The sequence below is a fragment of the Taeniopygia guttata genome, chromosome 1A (assembly GCF_048771995.1).
Source record: "Taeniopygia guttata chromosome 1A, bTaeGut7.mat, whole genome shotgun sequence".
NCBI classification, from domain to species: domain Eukaryota; kingdom Metazoa; phylum Chordata; class Aves; order Passeriformes; family Estrildidae; genus Taeniopygia; species Taeniopygia guttata.
In genome coordinates, this window is record NC_133025.1 from 201,951 (window position 1) to 223,685 (window position 21,735).

General features: G+C 54.7%; 3 protein-coding genes across 7 annotated transcripts; 1 reads left to right on the top strand and 2 right to left on the bottom strand.

Moving 5' to 3' along the window:
* Positions 1 to 726: 726 nt before the first annotated feature.
* On the bottom strand, positions 727 to 1,992 carry LOC100220727 (olfactory receptor 5V1-like). Its single transcript, XM_030261675.4, has one exon. The coding sequence runs from the start codon at positions 1,861 to 1,863 to the stop codon at positions 916 to 918; it is 948 nt and encodes a 315-aa protein (XP_030117535.4). The 5' UTR covers positions 1,864 to 1,992; the 3' UTR covers positions 727 to 915.
* Positions 1,993 to 13,680: 11,688 nt separating this feature from the next.
* Positions 13,681 to 16,327, bottom strand: NME6 (NME/NM23 nucleoside diphosphate kinase 6). Of its 4 annotated transcripts, none has more exons than XM_030261680.4 (6): positions 16,180 to 16,327; positions 16,004 to 16,106; positions 15,890 to 15,929; positions 15,362 to 15,522; positions 14,982 to 15,139; positions 13,681 to 13,909 (listed from the first exon to the last, which is right to left on the bottom strand). In XM_030261680.4, exons 1-6 carry the CDS (start codon positions 16,267 to 16,269, stop codon positions 13,784 to 13,786), a joined length of 678 nt encoding a protein of 225 aa, XP_030117540.1. In that variant the 5' UTR covers positions 16,270 to 16,327; the 3' UTR covers positions 13,681 to 13,783. The 4 variants fall into 4 exon arrangements, with proteins under 4 accessions (XP_030117540.1, XP_032608252.1, XP_072773963.1 ...); XM_032752361.3 differs by having other exon boundaries at positions 13,681 to 14,167; XM_072917862.1 differs by lacking the exon at positions 15,890 to 15,929 and having other exon boundaries at positions 13,681 to 14,167; positions 16,004 to 16,313.
* A 336-nt stretch (positions 16,328 to 16,663) lies between these two features.
* On the top strand, positions 16,664 to 21,012 carry RABL2A (RAB, member of RAS oncogene family like 2A). 2 transcript variants are annotated; one of them, XM_072917181.1, is made up of 8 exons: positions 16,664 to 16,871; positions 16,961 to 16,990; positions 17,094 to 17,173; positions 18,372 to 18,493; positions 19,144 to 19,255; positions 19,886 to 19,983; positions 20,235 to 20,318; positions 20,575 to 21,012. In XM_072917181.1, exons 1-8 carry the CDS (start codon positions 16,732 to 16,734, stop codon positions 20,653 to 20,655), a joined length of 747 nt encoding a protein of 248 aa, XP_072773282.1. In that variant the 5' UTR covers positions 16,664 to 16,731; the 3' UTR covers positions 20,656 to 21,012. The 2 variants fall into 2 exon arrangements, with proteins under 2 accessions (XP_072773282.1, NP_001232524.1); NM_001245595.2 differs by having other exon boundaries at positions 16,720 to 16,871; positions 18,372 to 18,451.
* Positions 21,013 to 21,735: the final 723 nt, after the last annotated feature.

Genomic DNA, 21,735 nt, shown 5'->3' on the forward strand with positions numbered 1-21,735 from the left:
GATACAGATGAGCATGTTTGGGTCCAGCTTACGTAGGTTGTGTGACTGCAGGTGTCACCTGCCTGTGTCATCTCCCTCGCCCCAGTGAGCCCCTGCTCCTGGCTCTGCTGCAGTGCTGGACGCTGCTGTGCCTCATGTGCACACCTGCAGATTTGGCCACTGCCGTCACAGCCACAGAATCATTTGAGCTTGGGCCCAGCTGAAGACCCCTAGCCAGTCCTCAGGCAGTCACCCAGAGCCACAGCACACACAACAGCTGCACAGGGAAATTTTTCTGGCCATAAAGCAAAGCATTTCTGGAGTTCAGTGCCACCAGCTCTCAGCTCAGTGCTGAGACCTCTGTGTCTCAGTGCAGCACTGAGGCCATGGGTGGCCTGTGCAAGCTGCTGTGCCTATGTACAGAGTGCTGCAGAGCCTCCCTGGCAGCCTGGGGAAACCCAGCAGACATCAGATTTGAAGCCAAGGTACGTGGGGACAGTGGGTGGTGGGACAGCCCCTCTTGCCCAGGTCAGGTTTTGCAGTCAAAGTCCCTTGTTCTGCACAGGGCCTGACTCAAGGCCTGGGGCAGTCCTGAGGCAGAGCCTGTGGCTATGCTCAGGGCCAGCACGTGTCTGGCTCCACATGAATTTGCTTTTTGCAGAGTTCCCTGGCAGTAGTACAGCTGCAGCACGTCCTCTGCCAAGCTCAGCACGTGGCATCCAGAAAATAAAGACAGAATCCTGGACCTGTAACCTTGTTCCTGAGTTTATTTTGGCATTCTGCTCTCAGTGATGTGCCGTGGGTGAGATGAGTGGTGGCAGTGTGCCATGTGCTTGGGCTGGGGGCCCCAGGCTCGCTGTGCTGTCACAGACGTCCCACGGATGGACATTGCAGTGGCAGCACTGTGTCGGCAGCCTGTGGCAGCCCTGGCACTGCTCAGGCGTTGTTGCCTGGGGAGCCTGGTGTGGCACTCACCCGCACAGCCTTCCGCAGGGCCCCCCACACCTCCTGGTTGCGGAGGCTGTAGACGAGGGGGTTCAGCATGGGGATGATGATGCAGTACAACACAGAGACCAGCGTGTCAGCTGCCGGGGAGTAGCCCGAGCTGGGCCGGTTGTAGTTCAGGTTGGCTGCCACGAAGTACAGGGTGACCACGATCAGGTGTGCAGAGCAGGTGGAGAAGGCCTTGCGCCGGCTGGTGGCCAGCGGCATCCCAAGGACAGTGGCCAGGATGCAAAGGTAGGAGATGATGACGAGCAGGAAGGGACCGAGGCCCACAAAGATGCTGGAGACATGGAGGGCCAGCTCGTTGGGGCGGGTGTCGCCACAGGCGGCCCCCAGCAGCGGCGGCACATCGCAGAAGATGTGCTGGAGCTGGGCGGCCCCGCAGAAGGAGAGCCGGGCCACCAGGAGGGTGTGCAGGGCCGAGTCCAGCAGCCCCCAGAGCCAGCAGCCGGCAGCGGCGCTGGCACAGGTGCTGGGGCGCAGGGCCTGGCTGTAGCGCAGGGGCCGGCACACAGCGGCCAAGCGGTCGAAGGCCATGACGGCCAGCAGCGCACACTCAGCCCCCGCGCACCACATCAGCAGGAACGTCTGCGCCAGGCACCCCCTGTAGGAGATGGTCGCCTGCGAGCGCAGGGCGTTCGCCAGGATCTTGGGCACCGTCACTGATGAGTAGCAAAGGTCCAGGCAGGACAGGTGACTCAGGAAGAAGTACATGGGGCTGTGGAGGTGGGGATCCAGGGACACGAGGAAAAGTATTGCAGAGTTTCCCAGCAGCGTGGCCAGGTAAATGGCCAGGAAAAGAGCAAAGAGGAAAGGCCGGCCGTGGGAAAAGCCCAGGAGCACAAACTCTGTCACCTGTGTCTGGTTCGTACCTGCCATGGGGCAAGCTGGGTCAGGGTGTGGGCAGAAGTGAGCCCTGAGGAGGAAGGGGGACTGTGAGCTGGGGGAGAAGAGCACAGCCCCCCATGAGGCAAGGGGGTCCCTAGTGGTACGGCTCTGATCCCATCTCCCTGGTGGTTGGAACTTTCCTGGGTCCAGACTTCACAGACGCTGGGATTTTGGAGTCCAAAGAGCTGCCGTTCCACGTTGGGTACCTGACTGCAGAAGAAGCACACAGAGAAACCCAGGAGCAGAGGGCATCCACCCACACCTCTTGGAGTTCTTTGTCTACCCAGCCCCTCCTATTCCAAGCATGTGTCTCTCCCCCTCCTGGATGTATTTACAGCAAGGAAATGTTTCCCTGCCCCTGGTCAGTCACAGCATTCCCTGGGTGCCACAGTCACTGAGCTTGCTCTTCCCCAGCCCTGGGCTGGGGACATGGCATCACCCTGTACCAGTTAATTTTTTCTTTTCTTTATCCTGTTTCCTGCTCTGTTATAACCAGCTGTCACAAACAAGGGTTCCACTTAAAAAAGTACAGGTTCCAACAAAGAGCAACTCATCACATGGGGTTTGTTGAGCCCCAGGAAAATTTAAGCCAGCAGGGATCTCCTGGCCTGGAATCCCTACCTTTTTTCCATCATCCTATTTCAATTTTCACCCTGACACAAGGGATTTGCTCACTGTCACAGGGAGGTGTGATCACCATGTCCAAGAGATGGAGGAGGCCTGAGGAAGCATTTCTGGTTCAGAACTTCAGCCAGGGACTGATGGGGGTGGCGTGTGCAGGGCACACATGGCCAGGGCTGCTGCTGCCCACCCTGCCCCCACCATGGACTCCATGGGAGGGGGGCAAGGTGCTTCAGTGGGCAAATGCAGTCAGGAAATAAAGAAAAGGAAGAAAGAAAGGGGAAAAAGGAAAAAAAAGGAAAAAAAGGAAAAAAAGGAAAAAAAGGAAGGAAGGAAGGAAGGAAGGAAGGAAGGAAGGAAGGAAGGAAGGAAGGAAGGAAGGAAGGAAGGAAGGAAGGAAGGAAGGAAGGAAGGAAGGAAGGAAGGAAGGAAGGAAGGAAGGAAGGAAGGAAGGAAGGAAGGAAGGAAGGAAGGAAGGAAGGAAGGAAGGAAGGAAGGAAGGAAGGAAGGAAGGAAGGAAGGAAGGAAGGAAGGAAGGAAGGAAGGAAGGAAGGAAGGAAGGAAGGAAGGAAGGAAGGAAGAAGCATCCCCTTGCTCTTTATAAAAGTACTTTTAGCAACAGAAGTCAAATGTCATATCTGTTCAGGACATTAACAAATCTGATTTGATTTCAGGTTGGTTCCCTTGCTTTAGACCTATTAATCTGATTTTAATTTCCCTGCCCTAAGCCTGTATCTGTGTATCTGTCATGCATTTATAACCTTAAGTGCTGGAGAATTCACTGCTTCTGGTGGGAGTTTGTTTCTTATAGCTGCTTACCACAGGAAACTGTCAAAGAACTGTTAAAATTATGCACTTTTGCCTGTTGGAATTGCTCCATTGTCAGTTCTGTCTCATTCATAACTTTCAGATCCTCCAGCTGAAGACTATCCTGTTCTGAGGGTATTTTCTCCCTGTGCACTGGAAGCAATACCAGGATTTGCTAAGCAGAAGCAAAATAAAGTTCTGAATAATTTCTCTTTCACATGCTAGTTTTTCAACATTAAAATGAAAAAAAAAAAACAAACTTTGAGAGGAAAATGTTCAGTCAGAAGAGGAGTTCTTCCTAGCCTGGCACAGTGACATCCTAACTTGTCTCTTGTCACTCCATCCAGGATGTGCCAGGCTGGGAAACCTCTGTGTGGCTGAGCTCTCAAGTAGTTGCACAGATCAATATATTCTTTAACTACTTATTCTGCACACTTTGGGGTTTCTTAAATTACTAATTCTGCACATATTGGAGAGGGACACAAGGACTGTATCATCCAATGGTCTGGAAATCTCAGACTGTTGCTTTTCCTCCAGCTCCAGGCTGAACCAAGGACATTTTGATGAAGGAGTAGCCCAGCCTGCCTGTCCTAGTGCTGCTGGGAGAGAGTGCTGGGGGTTGAACAGTGGGGGAGCCCATGGTGCTGCTCCCCAGGAAGTGCCTCCTGCCTCCACTGTCCCTACTGCAGTGCCACACAGCCTGCACACGGATCTGTGCTCACTGGAAATTCAGGTTGTGTGAGCTGCCACAGCACTCAGGCAGCTGATTTGTCAGGGCACGGGTACCATGCAGTGTGGGGTGAGAGGGGAAGGCTCTGTCCAGGACCTGCCTGGATGCTGCTCCCACTGACCTGTTCATCAGAGGCAGGAGGAGGAGGAATAGGGACTTCAGGAACCAGAGTGATAAAAATGTGAATAAATTCAGTAGTAGGAGCTTGGAAATACAAGGGTTAGTCACCTGTTCATGCTCCAAGCTGGGGCTCAACGCCTGGAAAAAGAGCAGGTGAGCAAGAGGAAAGTAAGCCCACCACAGCAGGAAGTGAACCTTGAGCCCTGCAGCGACCCTGTGTGGCACAGCATGCAGGGAATGGTTAATGTCACTGCAGGAGGGACAGCAAGGGCTGGAGAGCTCATCTGGTGCCCTCCCCATGCTGACAAATCCAGCCTAGATTGGACATGCGGCTGCGGGGCTGTGGAGCAGCCACAGGAACGTGCAGAGGAATGACCCCGAGTTTCACCCTAGTGAGGAGCAGTAGCAGTCAGCAAACACAGCCACAGTTCAGAGATGCCAGATTTAATCCATTTGTCTTCAGACATCCTGCACACCAAGGAATAGGAAGATACGGGAGAAGAATCTCCCTGTTCCCCCTGGGCTGCGCAGGGCTGAGCCTGGAAAGAGCCTCCACCTTGCTCGACCCTTTTCCTCCCTCTCTCACCTGCACTGAAGGGGATTTCTTGTGGTAACTACAGCCTGAGCAGGTGTTACCCTGTGCAGGTCCCAGAGCAGGTACACACACCTCTGCCCGGGTAGACAAGGCCAGAAAGGCTGGATGGGGAGCAGAGAGGGAACACGAATGCCACCAGTGCCAGACAGGTTCCTGTCCTTCCCTCAGGACATGGGAGGGATCTTTGTGACAGTGACATACGAGCCAGCAGACCCAGCCATGCTGGTTCAGGAGCTCATATGTGCTCCGTACCCACACAGGGAAGCTGCTCCTGCAGGAGGGTGTGTTCTCCTCACCAAGCCACTGCACCTGTACTCACTCAGGTGAGCAGAGCATGTAGCCTGGAGCATTCAGCCCTAGGAGGTGGGGTCCTGAGCCTTGGGCACAGCCATGGCCCAGTGCGAGGGCACGGCTGAATTGAGGGAGCAGATAACAACACAGGATTAATTTCTCTTGGAAAGGACTGGATGCCTCTATTGGAGGCAGCAGCAGCCACAGCCTGCCCAGAGCACCCAGAGCCCTGGGGGCCAGCACCAGGTTCCCCCAGAAGTGCATGACAGGTTCCTGGTGAAGCCTTGCCCTCTCACCCCTCCTCCCCTCCACAGCCAAGAGCAGAGACTGGATGGCACCTAGTCCTTAGTAAGCTGTCCCCAGGTGCTGCCCTATGTTCCATGTCCCAGCCATGCCCCAGGTACAGTACGTCTTACCTGCATGACAGGAGCCCGTGTGTCCTCAGAGATGTAAGCGCAGCAAAGGCTTTTAACCCTGCAGGGGCCCTGGGGAGAGGCTTTCAGAGGTGGCTCCTGCTCAGGGACAGGAGCGAGGAGCAGCACCCAGCAGCCTGCAGCAGTGGGATCTGAGCCCACGGGACCAAGCCCTTGTGACACAGCACACATGCTGACCTCCAGCCTTGCTCCAGGCTGTGCCAGGTGCTGACCAGTGCCGGAGTCTGCTCCAGCCTTGCAGCTCTTTGGCACCTGGGCACGGGAGGAGGCTGCTGGAGGGGCTGGGAGCTGCCGTTCCTGGGCACCAAGTCCTTCCTACAGCCCCATCTTACCTGTTGCAGGGCCGTGAGGTGCCTGCAGCTGCCACTGCCAGCAGAGAGGAGCAGTGATGGGGGCTGGCCTTTGGCCGAGCTGGCAGCACCACAGCTGTCGGGCACAGCAGGAGGTGGCTGCACGGCACCTGCACTCCCTGTGCTCTCACCACCCGTGCTAACCGTGCCCACTCAGCCCGAGGCACGGCTCTGTGGGGGAGATGTGTGGTCCAGAGGCCTGGGAGAGGACTTGGACAGGAGGGACAGAGCCCTGGCAGTGGCACTGGCTAGACACAGAAGGCACCAGGCAATGCCCAGCATTTGAAGGGCTCAGCAGTGAGATGGCTCCAGCTCAGGCTGGGTGAGCACTGCCTGCTTGGAGCCTGGAGCTATTCCTGATAGAAGTTTAGCTGGAGTTCACCATGTAGTGCCAGGAAAATGTAAAGTGGGACCCCCAGGAAACGAGGACTGCCATTGGGAATGAATCTGGAGGTCAAGAGAGCGCCGCAGTGTTTCTGCAGCAGGGAAGCACTATTGCTTCAGTGTCCTTGCACCTTCTGCTTCTGATGGTGGGGCTGTAGGAGATGATCCAAGTATAAGCTCTGGATCTGGAATGTCAAGAGGTGAGAGGCTGAACACTAACATCTTCTGGAAAGTAGGGAACGTGTAGGCTACAACGCCAGATGGGGATGAACACGCTATGTGGAAATCCAGCACAGATACCAAAGGAGTGGCAGCCTCAGTGAGGGGAAATGCAGGTCAGAGGGTGTCTGGGGCTGAAAAAGATAAGCAGTGAGTATGAAACAAGAGCAGCTGTGTCTGTGTGTGTGTAGCTGTAGGTCTGTGTCCTGTGTGTACATGGAACGGTGACTCTGCTCCGCCTTTCTCGAGCAGCTCTCAGGCAGGGGCAGGTGAGCTGGCAGGGCGGAGGAGCCACGGTAATGGGAATTTTCCACTCATTTGCTTTGAGTTTACAAAATTGCACCTTTTGCTTGTGGCAATGATGAGCATTTCCTTGTTTCACACAGAAATTAGGTGCCATGGCATTCCAATACAGACTGGCCACTCTACCAAGGTTTTAGGGAAGGCACATGCTGGCAGCACTTGGAGAAACCCCCTTCGACTTTGATATTTGAAAAGGGACTTTTCTGAGACCACCATTACTTGACACAGATATTAAAACACACTGAAATCTCCCTGGATTCCAGAAACTTCAGTTCTGGTAGTCCACATCTTCAGAACAGCCTTTAGGATAAGAAATATCATGTTTGTGTCCCACTCTGGTCTCCTGATGGTGACCAGAGAAGCAACTTGGGCAAGCTGGAACAGGAGACATCTTCACTGAGTCTCAGGGAGAAAACCTTGGAGCACTGGATAAAGGCCCTGAGAGGCCCTGGACTCTGACCTTGGAGATTCTCAACACTCTTCTGGCCACTGATGAGCACAATCCCAGCCCGAACCACCTCTGCTGCAAGGGCCTGCTCAAAGCGTGGCTTGGACCAGCAGTCCCTGCCCACCAGAACAAGTCTGACACTGGCATCAAACTCTCAACAGGTTTTCCAACAATAATGTTTCAGGGCTTTCTCTCAGTGATTTCCTCAAGAAAAGCACTTCCTTCAGGATTTTTCAAATTATTTTTAGCTAAATTGTCAAGGCCACTTGTTACTGGAACCAGACAAGGAATAAGAATAAGCTAAATTTGGCATTTCCACTTTGACCTATCCAAGACAGGACAACAGCCTCACCCCACATCTTATGGGAGAGGTCATAGATTCCTGCCAGTCTCCTCTCCCAACACTTGAAAAGGAGATTTTTGTCTGAAGAAAATCGTACTGTTTCAAGCTTTTGTCCAGTGTAATTTACACTTGTGTTTAAGAAGACTGGGCAAGAAGGGTTGCAGCTTTATGGTCTAACCATAAACTGGCCAAAGCTGGTCAGATTTACAAGTGTTTGTAGTGTGCTGATGTTTGCAGAGGCCCAAACATGTACTCACAAACACGAAGTGAGTGCCTCTTACCCTCGGGCATCGCCCTTGCCCAGGGGAGATCCAACACCTGCAGGGGCCTGGACATGGAAAGTGTGGTCACAGCACCAGCCCTGGGGTCACTGGCTCTTCCTGGCCAACTTGTGCTCAGAAACCACCAAGGAAAGTTTCTCCTGTCATCACTGAGCAGCACTGAGCCTCGTGGTTGCTCATGGTCCTTCTGGGCCCTGGTGGCACCTGCTGACGTCTTCTTCTTCCCACAGCTCTGTCCCTGGCTGCACAGGGCCAGCCTGAGGCTCCTCATCCAGGTGTGGGCGCCAGCTCTGCCCTCGAGGCCAATTAGTGCACTTCCACCAGGAGGCTGAAGTTGGAGAGAGAAGTTCCCATGTTCCCAGTCTGCCCGCTTGGTCCCACTCCCCAGACTCCTGTCTGCAGGAGCAGGAGCTCCAGTGCCAATTACAAAAGCCCAGAGCACTCCACCTGCTCACCTCCCTGTTTGTGAATGTGCAAACAAGGCCCCCAGCGGGCTGTTAAAAGTTCTGGGCTGGTAAAAGTTCTGGGCTGGTAAAAGTTCAAGGCAGCCACTTAATTCACAGCTGCTGCAATGAGTCACATCCCAGAGGCACGTGGAGCGAGAAGGCCCCGGAAATGTCTGTGCACAGCACCCACACCTGCAACTGTTGAAGTAAAACAAAAAGAGAAAACTGTAAGTAATTGGCCAGTGCTTGGACAGGATCTGGGAAATATCTGGGGGACAGGAAGCATTTTGAAAATATCTGGTTTTGCAACAAAAAATACAATGTTGAGATTCCAGGGCTAGTTGCAATCCTGGTTGTACCTCCTGCCCAAATTCTTGCTCTGCTGCAGCCACAGCGGGTATATCCCACAGTAGGAGCAGTTATTACAGCATTATATACCTCATACGTGACCTGAGTCATTCAGGTGCCTCTTGGTCCTGTGCTGAGTCATCTCTGATTTTTAACTTCCAAAGGGTTCAATTTAACACAATTTATCTCATTTTTCTCTCCTTGCTGCCCCTTTCCCATCCCTGATCTGTGGGTACAGACCAAGCTGAAACCAGAGACCTGGGCCTTGCCTCAGGCCTATTCTTCTCTGTCACAAAGATTTTTGGTTGCTTAATCTGACCTCCAACCTTTGTGTCGCAAAATAACAGAAACAATAATCTGAATTCTGGTTCAGCTTAGTTTTGTGATGGATGGTGCTGCCACAATCTCACATTTTTCTGGTGTTCTCCTTCTGTCCAATGTTTAAACTTCTCCTGCCTGCTGTCCCTGTGCAGGTACCCAGCGATGTGACTGGGAAACGCTGAACCATGGCTGCTGCTGCATGCAGGAACTGCTCCAGGACTGCACAGGCACTCCAACAGTGCTGTCACCATAACTCATCCCTCCCATTGCTTCCAAAACTCTCCTTGCACTCAGGGGAGGGATGGATTTCTAAAGAGTTCCATAAAACATCTGTTCTCTGGAAAGGGTCAACACAGCCCCACGTTAAATTTAAATATTCAGCTCCAGCAGCAGCTGCTTTGCACAACTGTTGGATTTTAACTTTCCCTGGGTGCTGTGGGAGATATAGAACTGCGTTTTGTTTATCTGGAATGTTTTGGAAGGCAGGGGAGCATTAATGAGGAAATCTGGCTAATAAAAGCACTCAATAGTCATGTGTGAGTGGAAGGGCCAATCAAGTCCTGGACATGTTGATAATTGGGATTGGGATCTGATGGAGAGATGAAAACTGGTTCTTCCTGGAGCCTGCCAGGGCTTTGGACAGTGTCTGACAGAGATGTGGCTGTTGGACACAAGTGAGGCGGAACCCATGTGGATGGCTTGTCTGTGTAGACAGGACTCTGGTCTGTCATGGGGTTTTCCTGCTCTGTGGCACCATCTCAAGCTCAAAGTTACATTTGGTCAGTGTCCAGATCCAGCCCATGCTTGGCCTGTCTGGGGCATGAGGAGAATGTTTATTTTCTGTGCTAGGGAGAAAACAGTCCCAACCTCTGAAGATTTTTTTTCTGCAGTTTGGTGTTTCTCTCACTCTTTGTTCTTCCTGCTTTGTACAGCAGCTCTGTGGGAAAACTGTGGACAATATGGTTGTGACCCCCAAATCTGAGATGACTGTTTGCTAATTCCTTGAAACTTTCAGCGTGGGATGGATTGGACTTCTCTGGCACAGCCTTCCCTGAACACCATTACTTCTGTTTGTCTGTGATTTGATTCTGTGGCTGCTTTCCCAGGCTCCTTGTCTTTTCCATGTGAGAACCCACAGCCTGATACAAGATCAAATCCACAAAATCTTTGGCCACCTACAACATCCTTGTCTTTATCTCTGTACAGTGAGATGCAGCTTTAGCAGAGACAAGTGCAGCCAGCACTGAAGTGGCTAATTTGTCTTTATTTCCATGGTATCTATTTTTCCTTGTCCCCAGACCTGGGAAAAGCAGGACACAGGCTGTTGGGAAAAGGCAGATCTGCTGGTTCTTGGCTTCTTTTCTGCCTCTGTCAAGGTTGGAATTGAACTGCTCGAGATGGTATTTCATGTTCAGACTCAGGTGTATATATTTTTTTATTACAAGTCCTGAGTTCTACAGCATTCTACTAACAAGCTATAGAATGGCCAACTACATTTCTATACAAGATCTTTTAAGGCTAAATATCCAATTCAGAAATGACACATAGATTATTTTCACTTTTAACCCAATAACTAATCCCTCATGTCCCACAATGTGGACTTTTCTGTCCAATTACACAATACCACCCAAACCCATGAAGAAGGAAGAAAGTGAAGAAGGACCAGTCTCTGCCCTAAAACCTCCATCTTGTTCTATATATATCACTATATTCTATAATCTTAAACTCTAAGTGTAGATTAGAAGTGTGTGATATTACACACTTCTAATCTACACACCCATAATCCCAGGGCTATCAATCAATTTTGGAAGCCTTCTCCACAGCCTCAGTCTCAGGGGTCTGGCAGTCAAGGTGACCCCAAGAAGGCAAAGGTCCTCACTTCCCAGCCCGCGCAGCCAAAGAAGAATTTGGAACGCATAGGGTCGGCTTCTCAAGGTTATTTTCTCTTATCTATAACATGCTTTCTCAAGGAGCTGCACTCTGTCTAGCAGGTCAGTCTGCAGCAGATTCCCACCCCCTTGGAGTAGTGTTACCATTTTAGACTAAACTACGTGTACTATGTTTACAATAACGTGCCAATATCTATCATTTATGTTGGACAGCGTGTCTCTACCTTCAACCAGTAGAAAAGTGTCACCATCACAGCAAGACATAGAGGGCAAGAAGAAGGAGAAGAAGGTCAGGACACGCCCAAATCCCTCCATCTTGTCCCCTTGAACCGCTTGTTTTAAAACCCTAAAATTCTACTTTTTCACCCTGTGTTAATTAAACTACCACACTACTCAAACCCTTGTGGCTTTTAATTTCTCATACAAAGTTGTCCATGTTTTCCGTGGGCTAAAATCCAAGCCACAGGTGTTTTTGACTCCTTGCCAAGGTCTCAAAGCCCCTGCCAAGGTCTAGAGATAGCCAGGGCAGCCAGAGGGATGTGCTGGGTTCCCACACCTCAGGTCAAATGCAGTGTTCTCTTGTGGGTCTGTGCCTTTCAGCACAAAAAGTTTAAAATTCTCAGCATCCAAGGCTCCAACACAGATCAGCTGCAGAGAGGGAAATACTGAACAGCAACAGAGCCCCCCAGGTGGGGCCGGTAGGAATTATGGCCATGCTGGAGGAAGAAGAGGCCTGACCTGCTGCTGAGGTGCCCACGTGGCATGAACACCCTGGGGTCCACACCTGCCCAGGAGCACAGAAAGCTCTGGAGGGTGTGGAGGCCAAAGCTCTGCCTTGGCACAGGGGCTCCTGACCTTATTTTATCACCCTTGGAGTACAAAAACAATACAAGAGGGGTTTTTAGGTCTCAGTGAAATTGCCAGTTTGCAGGTCGTTTCCACTGCCTTGTGTCCATTCCTGGGACACCTGAGGTTCCCTTCACTGCTCATACCCAGTATTTCTACCCATTGATAAACCCCACAGAGCTCCAAAGTCTGAGCAGCCCCAGCCCTCAGCCTCTCCTTACCTGTCAGATTCTCAGATGTCCTAATCAATCCATGCTGGACTCCAGTTCTGACAAGGCTGTCTTGCACTGGGGAGTCCAAAACTGGTGCCAGTGCTTAGATGTTGCCTTACCTGTGCCCCAGGAGGGGATGGGGGTAACCTATGGGCAAGTGCTATGGCTCCCCCACCCGAGGATGCTGTCAGACCATGAAGTGCATTGCTGACTCAGGGGTGGCTCATGGCCATCAGGACAGCCAGATGCTTCTCTGGTCCCTCACGTGAGTCTTGGCAAATGGAAACATCCCTGCCCAGATGCAGGACACGGTGTTTTCCTCTAGAAACTTCATGAAATTCCCACTGGCCCATTTCTCCTTGAAGGGACCAGCCCAGGGAGGGACGACACTGGAGCAGGTACACACCTGAGGGACTGAAGCCTGTGGGTGAGCCACGAGTGAGCAAACAAGAAGGAAAGAGGAAGAAACAAGTAGAAAAGCAAAGCCCAGCCCAGCCCCAGCACCGTGTCACCTCCCCCAGGGACTGGGAGAGACTAGGCAGAATCTGCAGGGAAAGAGGGGAGAAAAGATGTTGGACTGAAGATGAACCTGGGAAAGTAGAGGAAAGGTGTTTTCCTCGGTATCTGAATCAGTAACTAAAATTTTGTGTTACAGCAATAAATCAAGTGAAATTCCTCAATTTGAGAGGGTTCTGCCCATGGTGGCAGGGACTGAGGCCAGGCCTGGACTGGGATCAGCACTGATTTCCCTCTGAAGCCTTTCCTTCCCTTCTTCCCAGGTCAAGCCATTTTGTCCCCTCCAGTGCTGACACAAACCTGCTCAATTCTTCCAAGAGCAGATCAAGTTTAGGCCCGAAGTCACCTGTCCCAGCTCCACACCTGAGGGGTGCCTGAGCTGGACCTCATGCCCCAGGCAGTGCTTTGCAGCAGCACCAGGGGCAGAAGCTGCTGCAGACACATAGCTGTGACCAACCCTGCGCACAGACCCCACAGGTGGGCCAGGCACCTGCAGCTTCCAGGAAAAACCAGGGATCTCAAACTGCCCTGGTGCCACATTGTCTCAGTTTGAGACCAACGGGGAAACTGATTTACTGCTGTAACACACACCTTTCAGCATGGAATGGCTTCGGCTGGGTGGCACCATACAGCTCATCCAGCTCCGTGCCCCTGCCAGGAACAGGGATGTCACCCACTACACCAAGCTGCTCCAGGCACATCCAGCTCAGCCCAGGAAACTGCCAGGGATGGGGCAAGCATCACTGGAAAAGCAAAAAATCACTTACTGGGTATTTACAAGGAAGGGAAAAAGAAAATGGGGAAAACAAAAGCCCGAAACAAAACAAACCCACTTTGATAAGAGCCCTCAAAGCAGAGTTATCTGTGGCATTCCATAAGACTTCCCTGGAGACCAAAAATCAGTTTTGACACTCTCTCCTGCATCAAACACCAAGTGCTTCAGCCTCAGGTCTCTGATGAGTTTGCTGGACAGCTTTAGATTCGCACAATAAATCCTCTGTCTGGGGCAATGGGATGCCTAGTCTGAGCACCTATGCTCAGGTACAGCCTCAGGGCCAGGGCAATGTCAAGGTGCCACCCAGCAGGTACCTGAACCACGGTGGCTGTGAGGCAGTGTCACTGTGACAATCCTGCTGGCAGAGTTCTCCACACTGGCAATGTTCAAAAGGGCCCTTTTCCCAAGTGTAACCATTGCAAGTGAGTAGGAAAAAAGACCAAAACTTCAAAAATGGCATGTGTGAGACAGGAATTATCGGTTAATGACATTCCCAAGGAATATCCAAAACAGAAAGCATAACATAAAGAAAGGTGAAAAATAGTAAAGTTTAATAGCTAAAAGAAAAACACACAGATCTGAGCAAAACTTCAAGGAATCAATAAAACATCTGACAAAATATCAATAAAGTATCAACAGCACTGGGGACAGCAGTTCTCAGACTTGTGTGAAGACACACAGGATCCTGAGCAGATCCACTCTGGACACTGCTGAGGACAGGGACAGCAGTGACACCCTGCAGATCCCGGGGTCTGTACCTGGAACAGAACAACGACCATTTGATCCAGGCAGGAGGAGGAGGGAACACAAACCAAGGTGAGTTTAGCCACGGCAGCCCTGGGCAGTGCTGTCCACCAGAGAGTCAGTCAGTCACTACCCAACACCTGACGGAGTTCTGGAAGCACCTGGAGGCCCTGCTTTGGCTCTGTCATGTACCGGGGCTCTGGCGAATCTCGGCTCAGCTCTCCTGCTCCAAGCACAGCACAGCACACCTTCCCCAGCCCAAGCATCTGGGACTGCCCAAATGAAATTCCAACACAACACTGTAACTAAAATGGCAGCACTGCAAGGAGCCCGTAGGGAGACAGCATAAATGGACTGAAACCCCATCCAGGAATGCATCTATGCAGCATCACAGAGAGAAACACGAATCAGCCACCAGGACCCGGCTCTGTACCTCCCAACCAAGCCCTCCAGCACCACCCTGTCATCGTTCCACCACATAGCTGGGTAATTCAATGGCTTTGTTCATCCCATTTCCCAAGGTCACAGAACTGCCCCGGCACCCAGTCAGGCTGTGGACACTGAGGGCTCCAAGTGCTCTCACATGCAGAGCTATTGACAAAGCTCCTCATTTCCCAGCCCAGCTGCAGGTGAGCAAGGACAGGACAGTTCACCTTGCCCTGCTGAAATCTTTCTTCACGCTCTTTTTCCTTCTTTTCTCCCTAAGGGACTGCAGGAACAGCCAGCGGGGAGAATCTGAGGCTTCCCATCAGCAAACCCAGGCCAATTCCATCTGGAACAAGCAGCCTATCCTTCACCTGGCCCTTGACCTACTCACCATCTGTCCTGTTCACACCCAAACTGAGGGGCCAGTGAGCTGCATGGCCAGACTGTCAGCACGAGCACTGCTGAGGGAACTCTTCCTGCAGCACCCCAGCATCTGCCTGTTACAGGGGTAACCTGATCCCAGGCCACACAACGCACACGAGGCTTTCCCTCTCCCGTGCTCCTCAAAACTCAGCACAGCTCTGCGTCTGGCACCCCAGGAGAGTGCCCACAGGTGCTGCCGGCCAGCAAAGCACAGCCTGCCAGGGTAACTCAGGTCACCTGTGCCTGCTGTGCCCGCAGCACACGGTGCACGCCCTCCTCGGCGCTGTAGAACAGCTGCCCGCGCCGCAGCTGGGGCTCGTCCTGCTCGTACCAGCGCCGCTCGTCGAACTCGGGGAAGAAAAAGGCAATTTCTCTGCTGGCTGAGGCAGGTGAGTCTGTCAAAAGAGAGGGAAAGGCAATGCGAGAGACTTGCCAGTCTGCCACCACAACACATGCCAGACTCCAAAGGTGCCTGGCTAAGCTGCACCTGGCTGGGTGTGCACGGGGTGTGCAGAAAGGAACAAATCACTCACTTTGAGCCCCAGAACTAAAGCAAAGGCAGACAAAGCACCATCATTCCTGCCTCCCCAAGAACCACCCAAGAACGCCAGGCTTACCTGAGCCATGGGTGGTGTTCCTGGTGTCCGTAAGGCCATAGGCACCTCGGATGGAGTCTGGGTGGCTGTGTCGGGCTCGGAACACTTTAGTGGGCCCCATCACGGATCTCCAGAGAGGGACAGCATTCTCATGGGCCAGGATGTAAGCCCACATGGGACCACTGCAGCAAGGGCCCAGGAACAGCAGGAGAAAGATCATGAAGAGCTCATTTCAAACAGGTTGTTCATCATTACAAACCTGCCCGGTACAGCCGACATGGGCTGCCGCGCTGGGCCCTGGCTGCCCTGCCGTGCCATGGGGAGGGGCGCGCTCCCACCGCGGCGGCGTTGGCACTGCTGCCCTACTCGGAACGATGACCTCCGGCACCCTCGGGGTGCCACCCGCCAGGCGCCACCCCTGTCACGGCAGGCTGCGATCCCGGCACTGCTCCCGCCGCGGCCGGAGCCTCCCAGCTCCGCACAGCCCGGCGAGCCCTCCGCAGCCTCGCCACGGCAGCGCGGGCCGTCCCGCGCACCCGCGGCTCGTACCTGGCCATGAACTCCACCAGCCGCCGGTAGAAGAAACGCCCTGCGGACAGACATGGGCCGAGTCGGCGCCGGCCCGGGCAGCATCCCGCTCGGGCACCCGGAGCCTGCTCGTACCTGCGTGCTCCCGGTAGAAGCGGCGGCTCTGCTCCGCGCCGCACCGCAGCTCCTTGGCGCGCACGATGAGGAACCGGTGACGGAGGATGGCGGCATGCACGGCCTGCGGGAAGAGGCGGCGCTGGGGGGTCGTGGCGAGGCGTGCTGTGCCGTGCCGTGCCCGGCCCGGCCCTCACCTCGCGCACGAGCGGATGGGCCACCGCGTCCGGCTTGAGCAGCGCCAGAGTCAGCTGCAGCGGCCGCGCGGGGGCCGCCATGGCCGCCATGCGCCGGGCGGGGCGGGGCGGGGCGGGCCCGGGGCGGGGCTGAGGCGGGCCCGGGGCGGGGCGGGGCTGAGGCGGGCCCGGGGCGGGGCGGGCGGGGCGAGGCGGGCCCGGAGCGGGGCTGAGGCGGGCCCGGGGCGGGGCTGAGGCGGGCCCAGGGCGGGGCGGGCAGGGCGAGGCGGGCCCGGGGCGGGGCGGGGCGGGAGGGGCGGGGCTGAGGCGGGCCCGGGGCGGGGCGGGGCTGAGGCGGGCCCGGGGCGGGGTGGGGCTGAGGCGGGCCCGGGGCGGGGCGGGGCGAGGCGGGCCCGGAGCGGGGCGGGGCTGAGGCGGGCCCGGAGCGGGGCGGGGCTGAGGCGGGCCCGGGGCGGGCGGGGCTGAGGCGGGCCCGGAGCGGGGCGGGGCTGAGGCGGGCCCGGGGCGGGGCCAGGTCGCGTCGCGCGGCGGACGGGCCGCGCAGGCGCTGCCATGGCGACGGCGGCGGAGCAGCAGGGGCGGGCCGCGGTCCCGGAGGAAGTCCCGGACGGGGCCCGGGACGAGGCCGCGGCCGGCGCGGAGCAGACGGTGAAGATCATCTGCCTGGGGGACAGCGCCGTGGGCAAGTCCAAGTGCGTGGGGCGCGGGTTCGGGCGGGGGCCCCGCGGAGCCGGGCGGGCGGCGGGTGCCGCGGCTGACGGCGGCCCGTGTCTCTCCGCAGGCTGCTGGAGCGGTTCCTGCTCGATGGCTTGTATCCTTGGCAGCGGGGGAGCGGGGCGGCGCGGCGGCGCGGCGGCGGGCCCGGCCCGCCCGCGGGCTCCGCGGCTCTCGGTGCGCTCCTTAACGCGGCGCAGCCGCCCCCAGCAGCTCTCCACCTTCGCGCTGACGCTGTACCAGCACCGCGCCCGCGTGGGCGGCCAGGAGGTCCGCGTGGGTGAGTGGGGCCGGCCCGGGACATGCGGTGCCGTGGCAGAGGGAACGGCCAGGAAGTGCAGATGCCCTCGGTCTGGGTCTCGGTTATGTGTTTTGATAGACAGCGGCATCGCGACAAATCTGGTGCCCTTCTGGGACGGGGCTGCAGCGTTGGTGGATGGGGCAAAGTGACTGCCATCATATCCTGGGCTTGGGAAAATGTAGGGCACTGTTCCCACGATGTCCTGCACTCCGAGCTGGAGAGACAGGGGATGGATGGATGGGTGGACAGTCAGAGCATAAAGAATGGGGTGGATGACCGCATGGAGCCACTGGTCATGGTTCATTGAGGTTGGGGCTGACAGTGCTCAACATCTTTGTTGTGACACAGACATTGAATGCAAATGTGGTCTGGTGGGGACATGTCTCTATTTGGGCAGTTTAAGAAAGTCACTGTCCAGTAGGCCTGACACAGAGTCCTGTCACAGTATCAGTGCAAAGGAATCCCTAAGGAAACTGGCTCATTTGGCTCTGGGTCCAGCTGACAAGAGGTGTGACTACACTGAGGTGTTTAACTGAAGCTGTGACAATTAATACAGCAAGCCAGAGCCAGATGTGAACCTGCAAACCCAGTGAGAGGTGGGGGATCTCCACCTGAGCTGCACTAACAGCAAAAGGCACAGCTGTATCCAGGTTTGCTCCATGATATCTGGTGTACACAGAACTTCATGAACTGGGACCTGTTTGCTTCTGGCAGCCTTACTTTCAGCATTTCAGAATGATTTCTGCCCCTGGGACAGCAGAGTCAGATATCTGCGAGAGGAGCTGGAGCACTTCCCAAGGCAGGGCCCCGGCTGGCCATCACTGGGTCAGAAACCATCAGTGTCCAGCAGTTCCTGATGTTTTAGGTAGTTTCCCGTTGCCATCCCTAAGTGACAGAGTGCCAGACATGGCTACTGCTCTGTGCACTTCCGCCTGTTTTGGTCCTGCTGTCCCACACAACTCATGTCACTGCTGGCTTCTCCTTTGTTGATAGCTGAGCCCAGTAAGTAAAGGTCCCAGTTTGGCACAATTTCTTAACCCTGAGGTGTTTCAGATTGGTGAGGTGAAGCTCAGTTCGTATCCCTGAGCAGGTGGGCTGGGCTTTGCCTCCTGGGTTTAAGTTGTGAGAAGAACAGCACTCAGCAATTGTGTCATTCTGAGCAATGTTTGTGTTACAGACTTCTGGGACACGGCGGGCCAGGAGCGGTTCCGTAGCATGCATGCCTCCTACTACCACCAGGCCCATGCCTGCATCATGGTGAGGGGTCTCAGCTGGACCATGGAATTTGGGCGCAGAATGGTCTCAGTGACACCTGGCCTTTGTGTTACTTTTTGGTTACATTGCTGTGTGTTCCTTGTCTCTTCCAGTGGTTTATAAAACTTTCCTAGATTGTTCTTTCTTCTCTCACCCGATAAACCCCCTGTAGATGGAGCTGTTAGCTCTGGTCTGACTCTCCCGGTAACACTTTTCCTCTATCCCCTGGCTCTGCTTTCTTCTCAGTGTCCTGATGTTTGCCCCTGTTGCCAGTTTTGTTGGCTCCTCTCCTGCTCAGATCTCCTGGTTTGTCCTGTTGCTCTCACTTTCCATTGTTCCACCAGTGATTTTCATTGGTGGTTTAGTTGTCAGAACAGAGGAGGCCACATCTGATCCTGCTTGGCACACAGTGTTCCCAGTGCCAGCTCCCCGTGTGGGTGGCAGGGACTTGCACAGGACACAGGACAGTGGAAAGGAAATCAAGGGGTGTTTCCTGCTGGCTGGGCTTGGCGATACTGTCCCTTTCTCCTTCACCCTTTCTAATAATGCCCAATTCCCTTTGTCTTGTCTTCTCTGGATTTTGTCCTTGTGTTGGTCAGAGCTGTCCTGGGTTGGCCGCACAGACTGGTCAGTGCTGTCCTGGGGCAGTCAGCTGTGCTGGGCTGGCCCTGGGATAGGTGGTTCTCTCTTGGAAGGTGTTTGATGTGCAGCGGAAGGTCACCTACAAGAACCTGAACAGCTGGTACAAGGAGCTGAGGGAATTCCGCCCAGAGATTCCGTGCATTGTAGTGGCCAACAAGATTGATGGTGAGTGTGCCTTTGGCTCCCAGCTTGCCAGGGTCGTGGTGGGATTCACTCCTGCCCTCACTGAGAGCCAGTGTCCCTTGTCTGTTTGGTCCAGAGGATTTCCTCAGTCCCGCGGAGCTGAGTCCTGTACTGACCTCAGCTGCTGTCTCACAGGTTCTTGTCCTGTGTCACCAGCAATTAAAAGTGCAAATTTCATCCATTTCACTTTATTCAAGCATTTTTCTTCCAGTTCTGTCCTTACCACACTGCCTATTCTATCCATCAAGAACCCAAAAGTGGTAGATGCTGCAGAAAGCAAACACCTGGCCAAAAATGGCAGCAAAAGGAAGCAAAAGCTGTTCTGTGGCTCCCCTGGATCAGTCAGGGATGGCCTTGGTGCTCCTTCAGCCTGCACAGACTCCTCTGTGCTGAGGTGTCTCAATGTACCTGCTGTTCACCAGAACTGTTCACCGGCTCTGCAGGAGGCTGGAAGGTTCCCTCCCATGGGGAATGCTAGCCAGCCCTTGGCAATTGCTGGCACAGGGTTGTGGCTTGTCTGGCTCAGCAGGGGCTGACGTGTCACACACAAGACACCCACCCTCTGGACCTCCTGCCATGTCTGACTGACCATGTCTTCTTTGTCTGCCTCAGCGGATATGAAGGTGACCCAGAAAAGCTTCAATTTTGCCCGGAAATTCAGTTTGCCCTTTTACTTCGTGTCTGCTGCCGACGGCACCAACGTGGTGAAGGTGAGATGGGCGTTTGACTGCTGGGCTTGCTGTCCACAAGGCCCCTTGGCAGCCCAGGGACGTGGGGGCTGCTGTAGGGACAGAGAGTAGGAAATGGTCCATCATTTCAGCTCCACATGAGAGGCTGGTGGCTATGGAGAGCTGCAGAGGGTTTTTTTCTCCTGGGATGTGGGAACAGTCTCCGTCTGCTACAGAAACCCAATGCCCATGTGCCCCATCCCGTGAGTGACGGGCCTTGTCCTTCCCACCAGCTCTTCAACGACGCCATCAGACTGGCCGTGGCTTACAAACAGCACTCAGGAGACTTCATGGACGAGGTCCTGCGGGAGCTGGAGGTAGGGAAGGCTCTGTCCCTGCTCCGTCCTGAGTCCTGTCGGATGAGCAGTTCTGCCCTCTTTCCCCTGTGTGCAGCATGGGAAGCTTTGCTCTCTGCTGGGCTTTGTGTGCTGCTCCGTCTGGGCTGGGAGGGGGAAAGTGGGAACCATCACAAGAGCTCTCACTGCCCTAGGCCGAGTCTAAAAGAGCCACAGCAGATACAGTTGTTGCAATCTGTGTCATTTCTCAGCAGTTCCTTGTCCTGCTCCTTTCCAGAGCTTTGACCTGCAGAACACAAGCAAGGATTTGTCAAATAAAGAGAAGAGCTGCACTGAAGAGGAGCCCTCATCTGCCTAGGCCTGGCCCCTGAGCCTGTTTTCCCCTTGGCTCTGGACTTCTGAGGCCTGCACGGAGGACAGTGACGCTTCTCATGCCCTAGAGCTGTGGTGGGCAGCTGGGCCTCTTCCCTTCTTGTGGGAGCCTACCTGGGCAGGATCTTCATTGGTTCGGCCCTCCCTGCTACACATTTTGCTCAGGAGAGGGTTGGGAGAATCCCACATGATTCCACATGGATGGTGGTTCATTCCCACTGCTCCTTCAGGACAGAGCTGCCTAGGAGAAGTGAGCCATCCTGGACCTGCAGGAGGGATCCTGCCCAGGCGCTGTAGTGGTAGATGCTGCAGAAAGCAAACACTAAAAGATATTTTTTACAGAGCTATGGGATGGCATCCTCGTCGCACTGCTGCTATAAGGAGGCAGGTCCCAGGTGGTTTAAGGCCACAGGCCAGCCCAGCCTGCTCCCAGCTGAGCCAGTGCCCCAGATCCCAGGGGCTGCTGAGAACAGGTTTCTCCTTCCAGGTCCGTACAGCTGATGCAGGTGGACTCACACCCAGGGGCTGATTCTGTCACAGCTTGTTGGATGTGGCCATGGCCATGGTCTGTGTGTGTGTGTGTCTGTGCACAAGATGCTGCATTCCAGAGAGCTGGATACAGACACACTCTAAGACAGTCACAGAATCACAGAATAGTTCGGTTTGAAAGGGACCTTAAAGGTCACCTCATTCCACCCTCTGCCATGGGCAGGGATACCTTCCACCTATCTCAGGTTGCTCCAAGTCCTGTCCAGCCTGGCCTTAGACACTTCCAGGGATTCAGGGGCAGCCACATCTTCTCTAGGTACCCTGTGCCAGGGCCTTGTCGCCCCCTGAGTAAAAACTCCTTCCCAGCACCTCATCCCAATCTCCCCTCCTCTAGATGTAATCCATTCCTCCTTGTCCTGTCATGCCCTGCCCATGCAAAAAGCCGCTCTCCCCCACTACTATAACCTGCTTCAGGCACTGCAAGGGACACTGAGGTTTCCTTGGAGCCCTCTCCGGGCTGAAGAATGAATGTGAACAGCACAGCAGATGGACAGACAGAGCAGGGACTCTGAGAGCC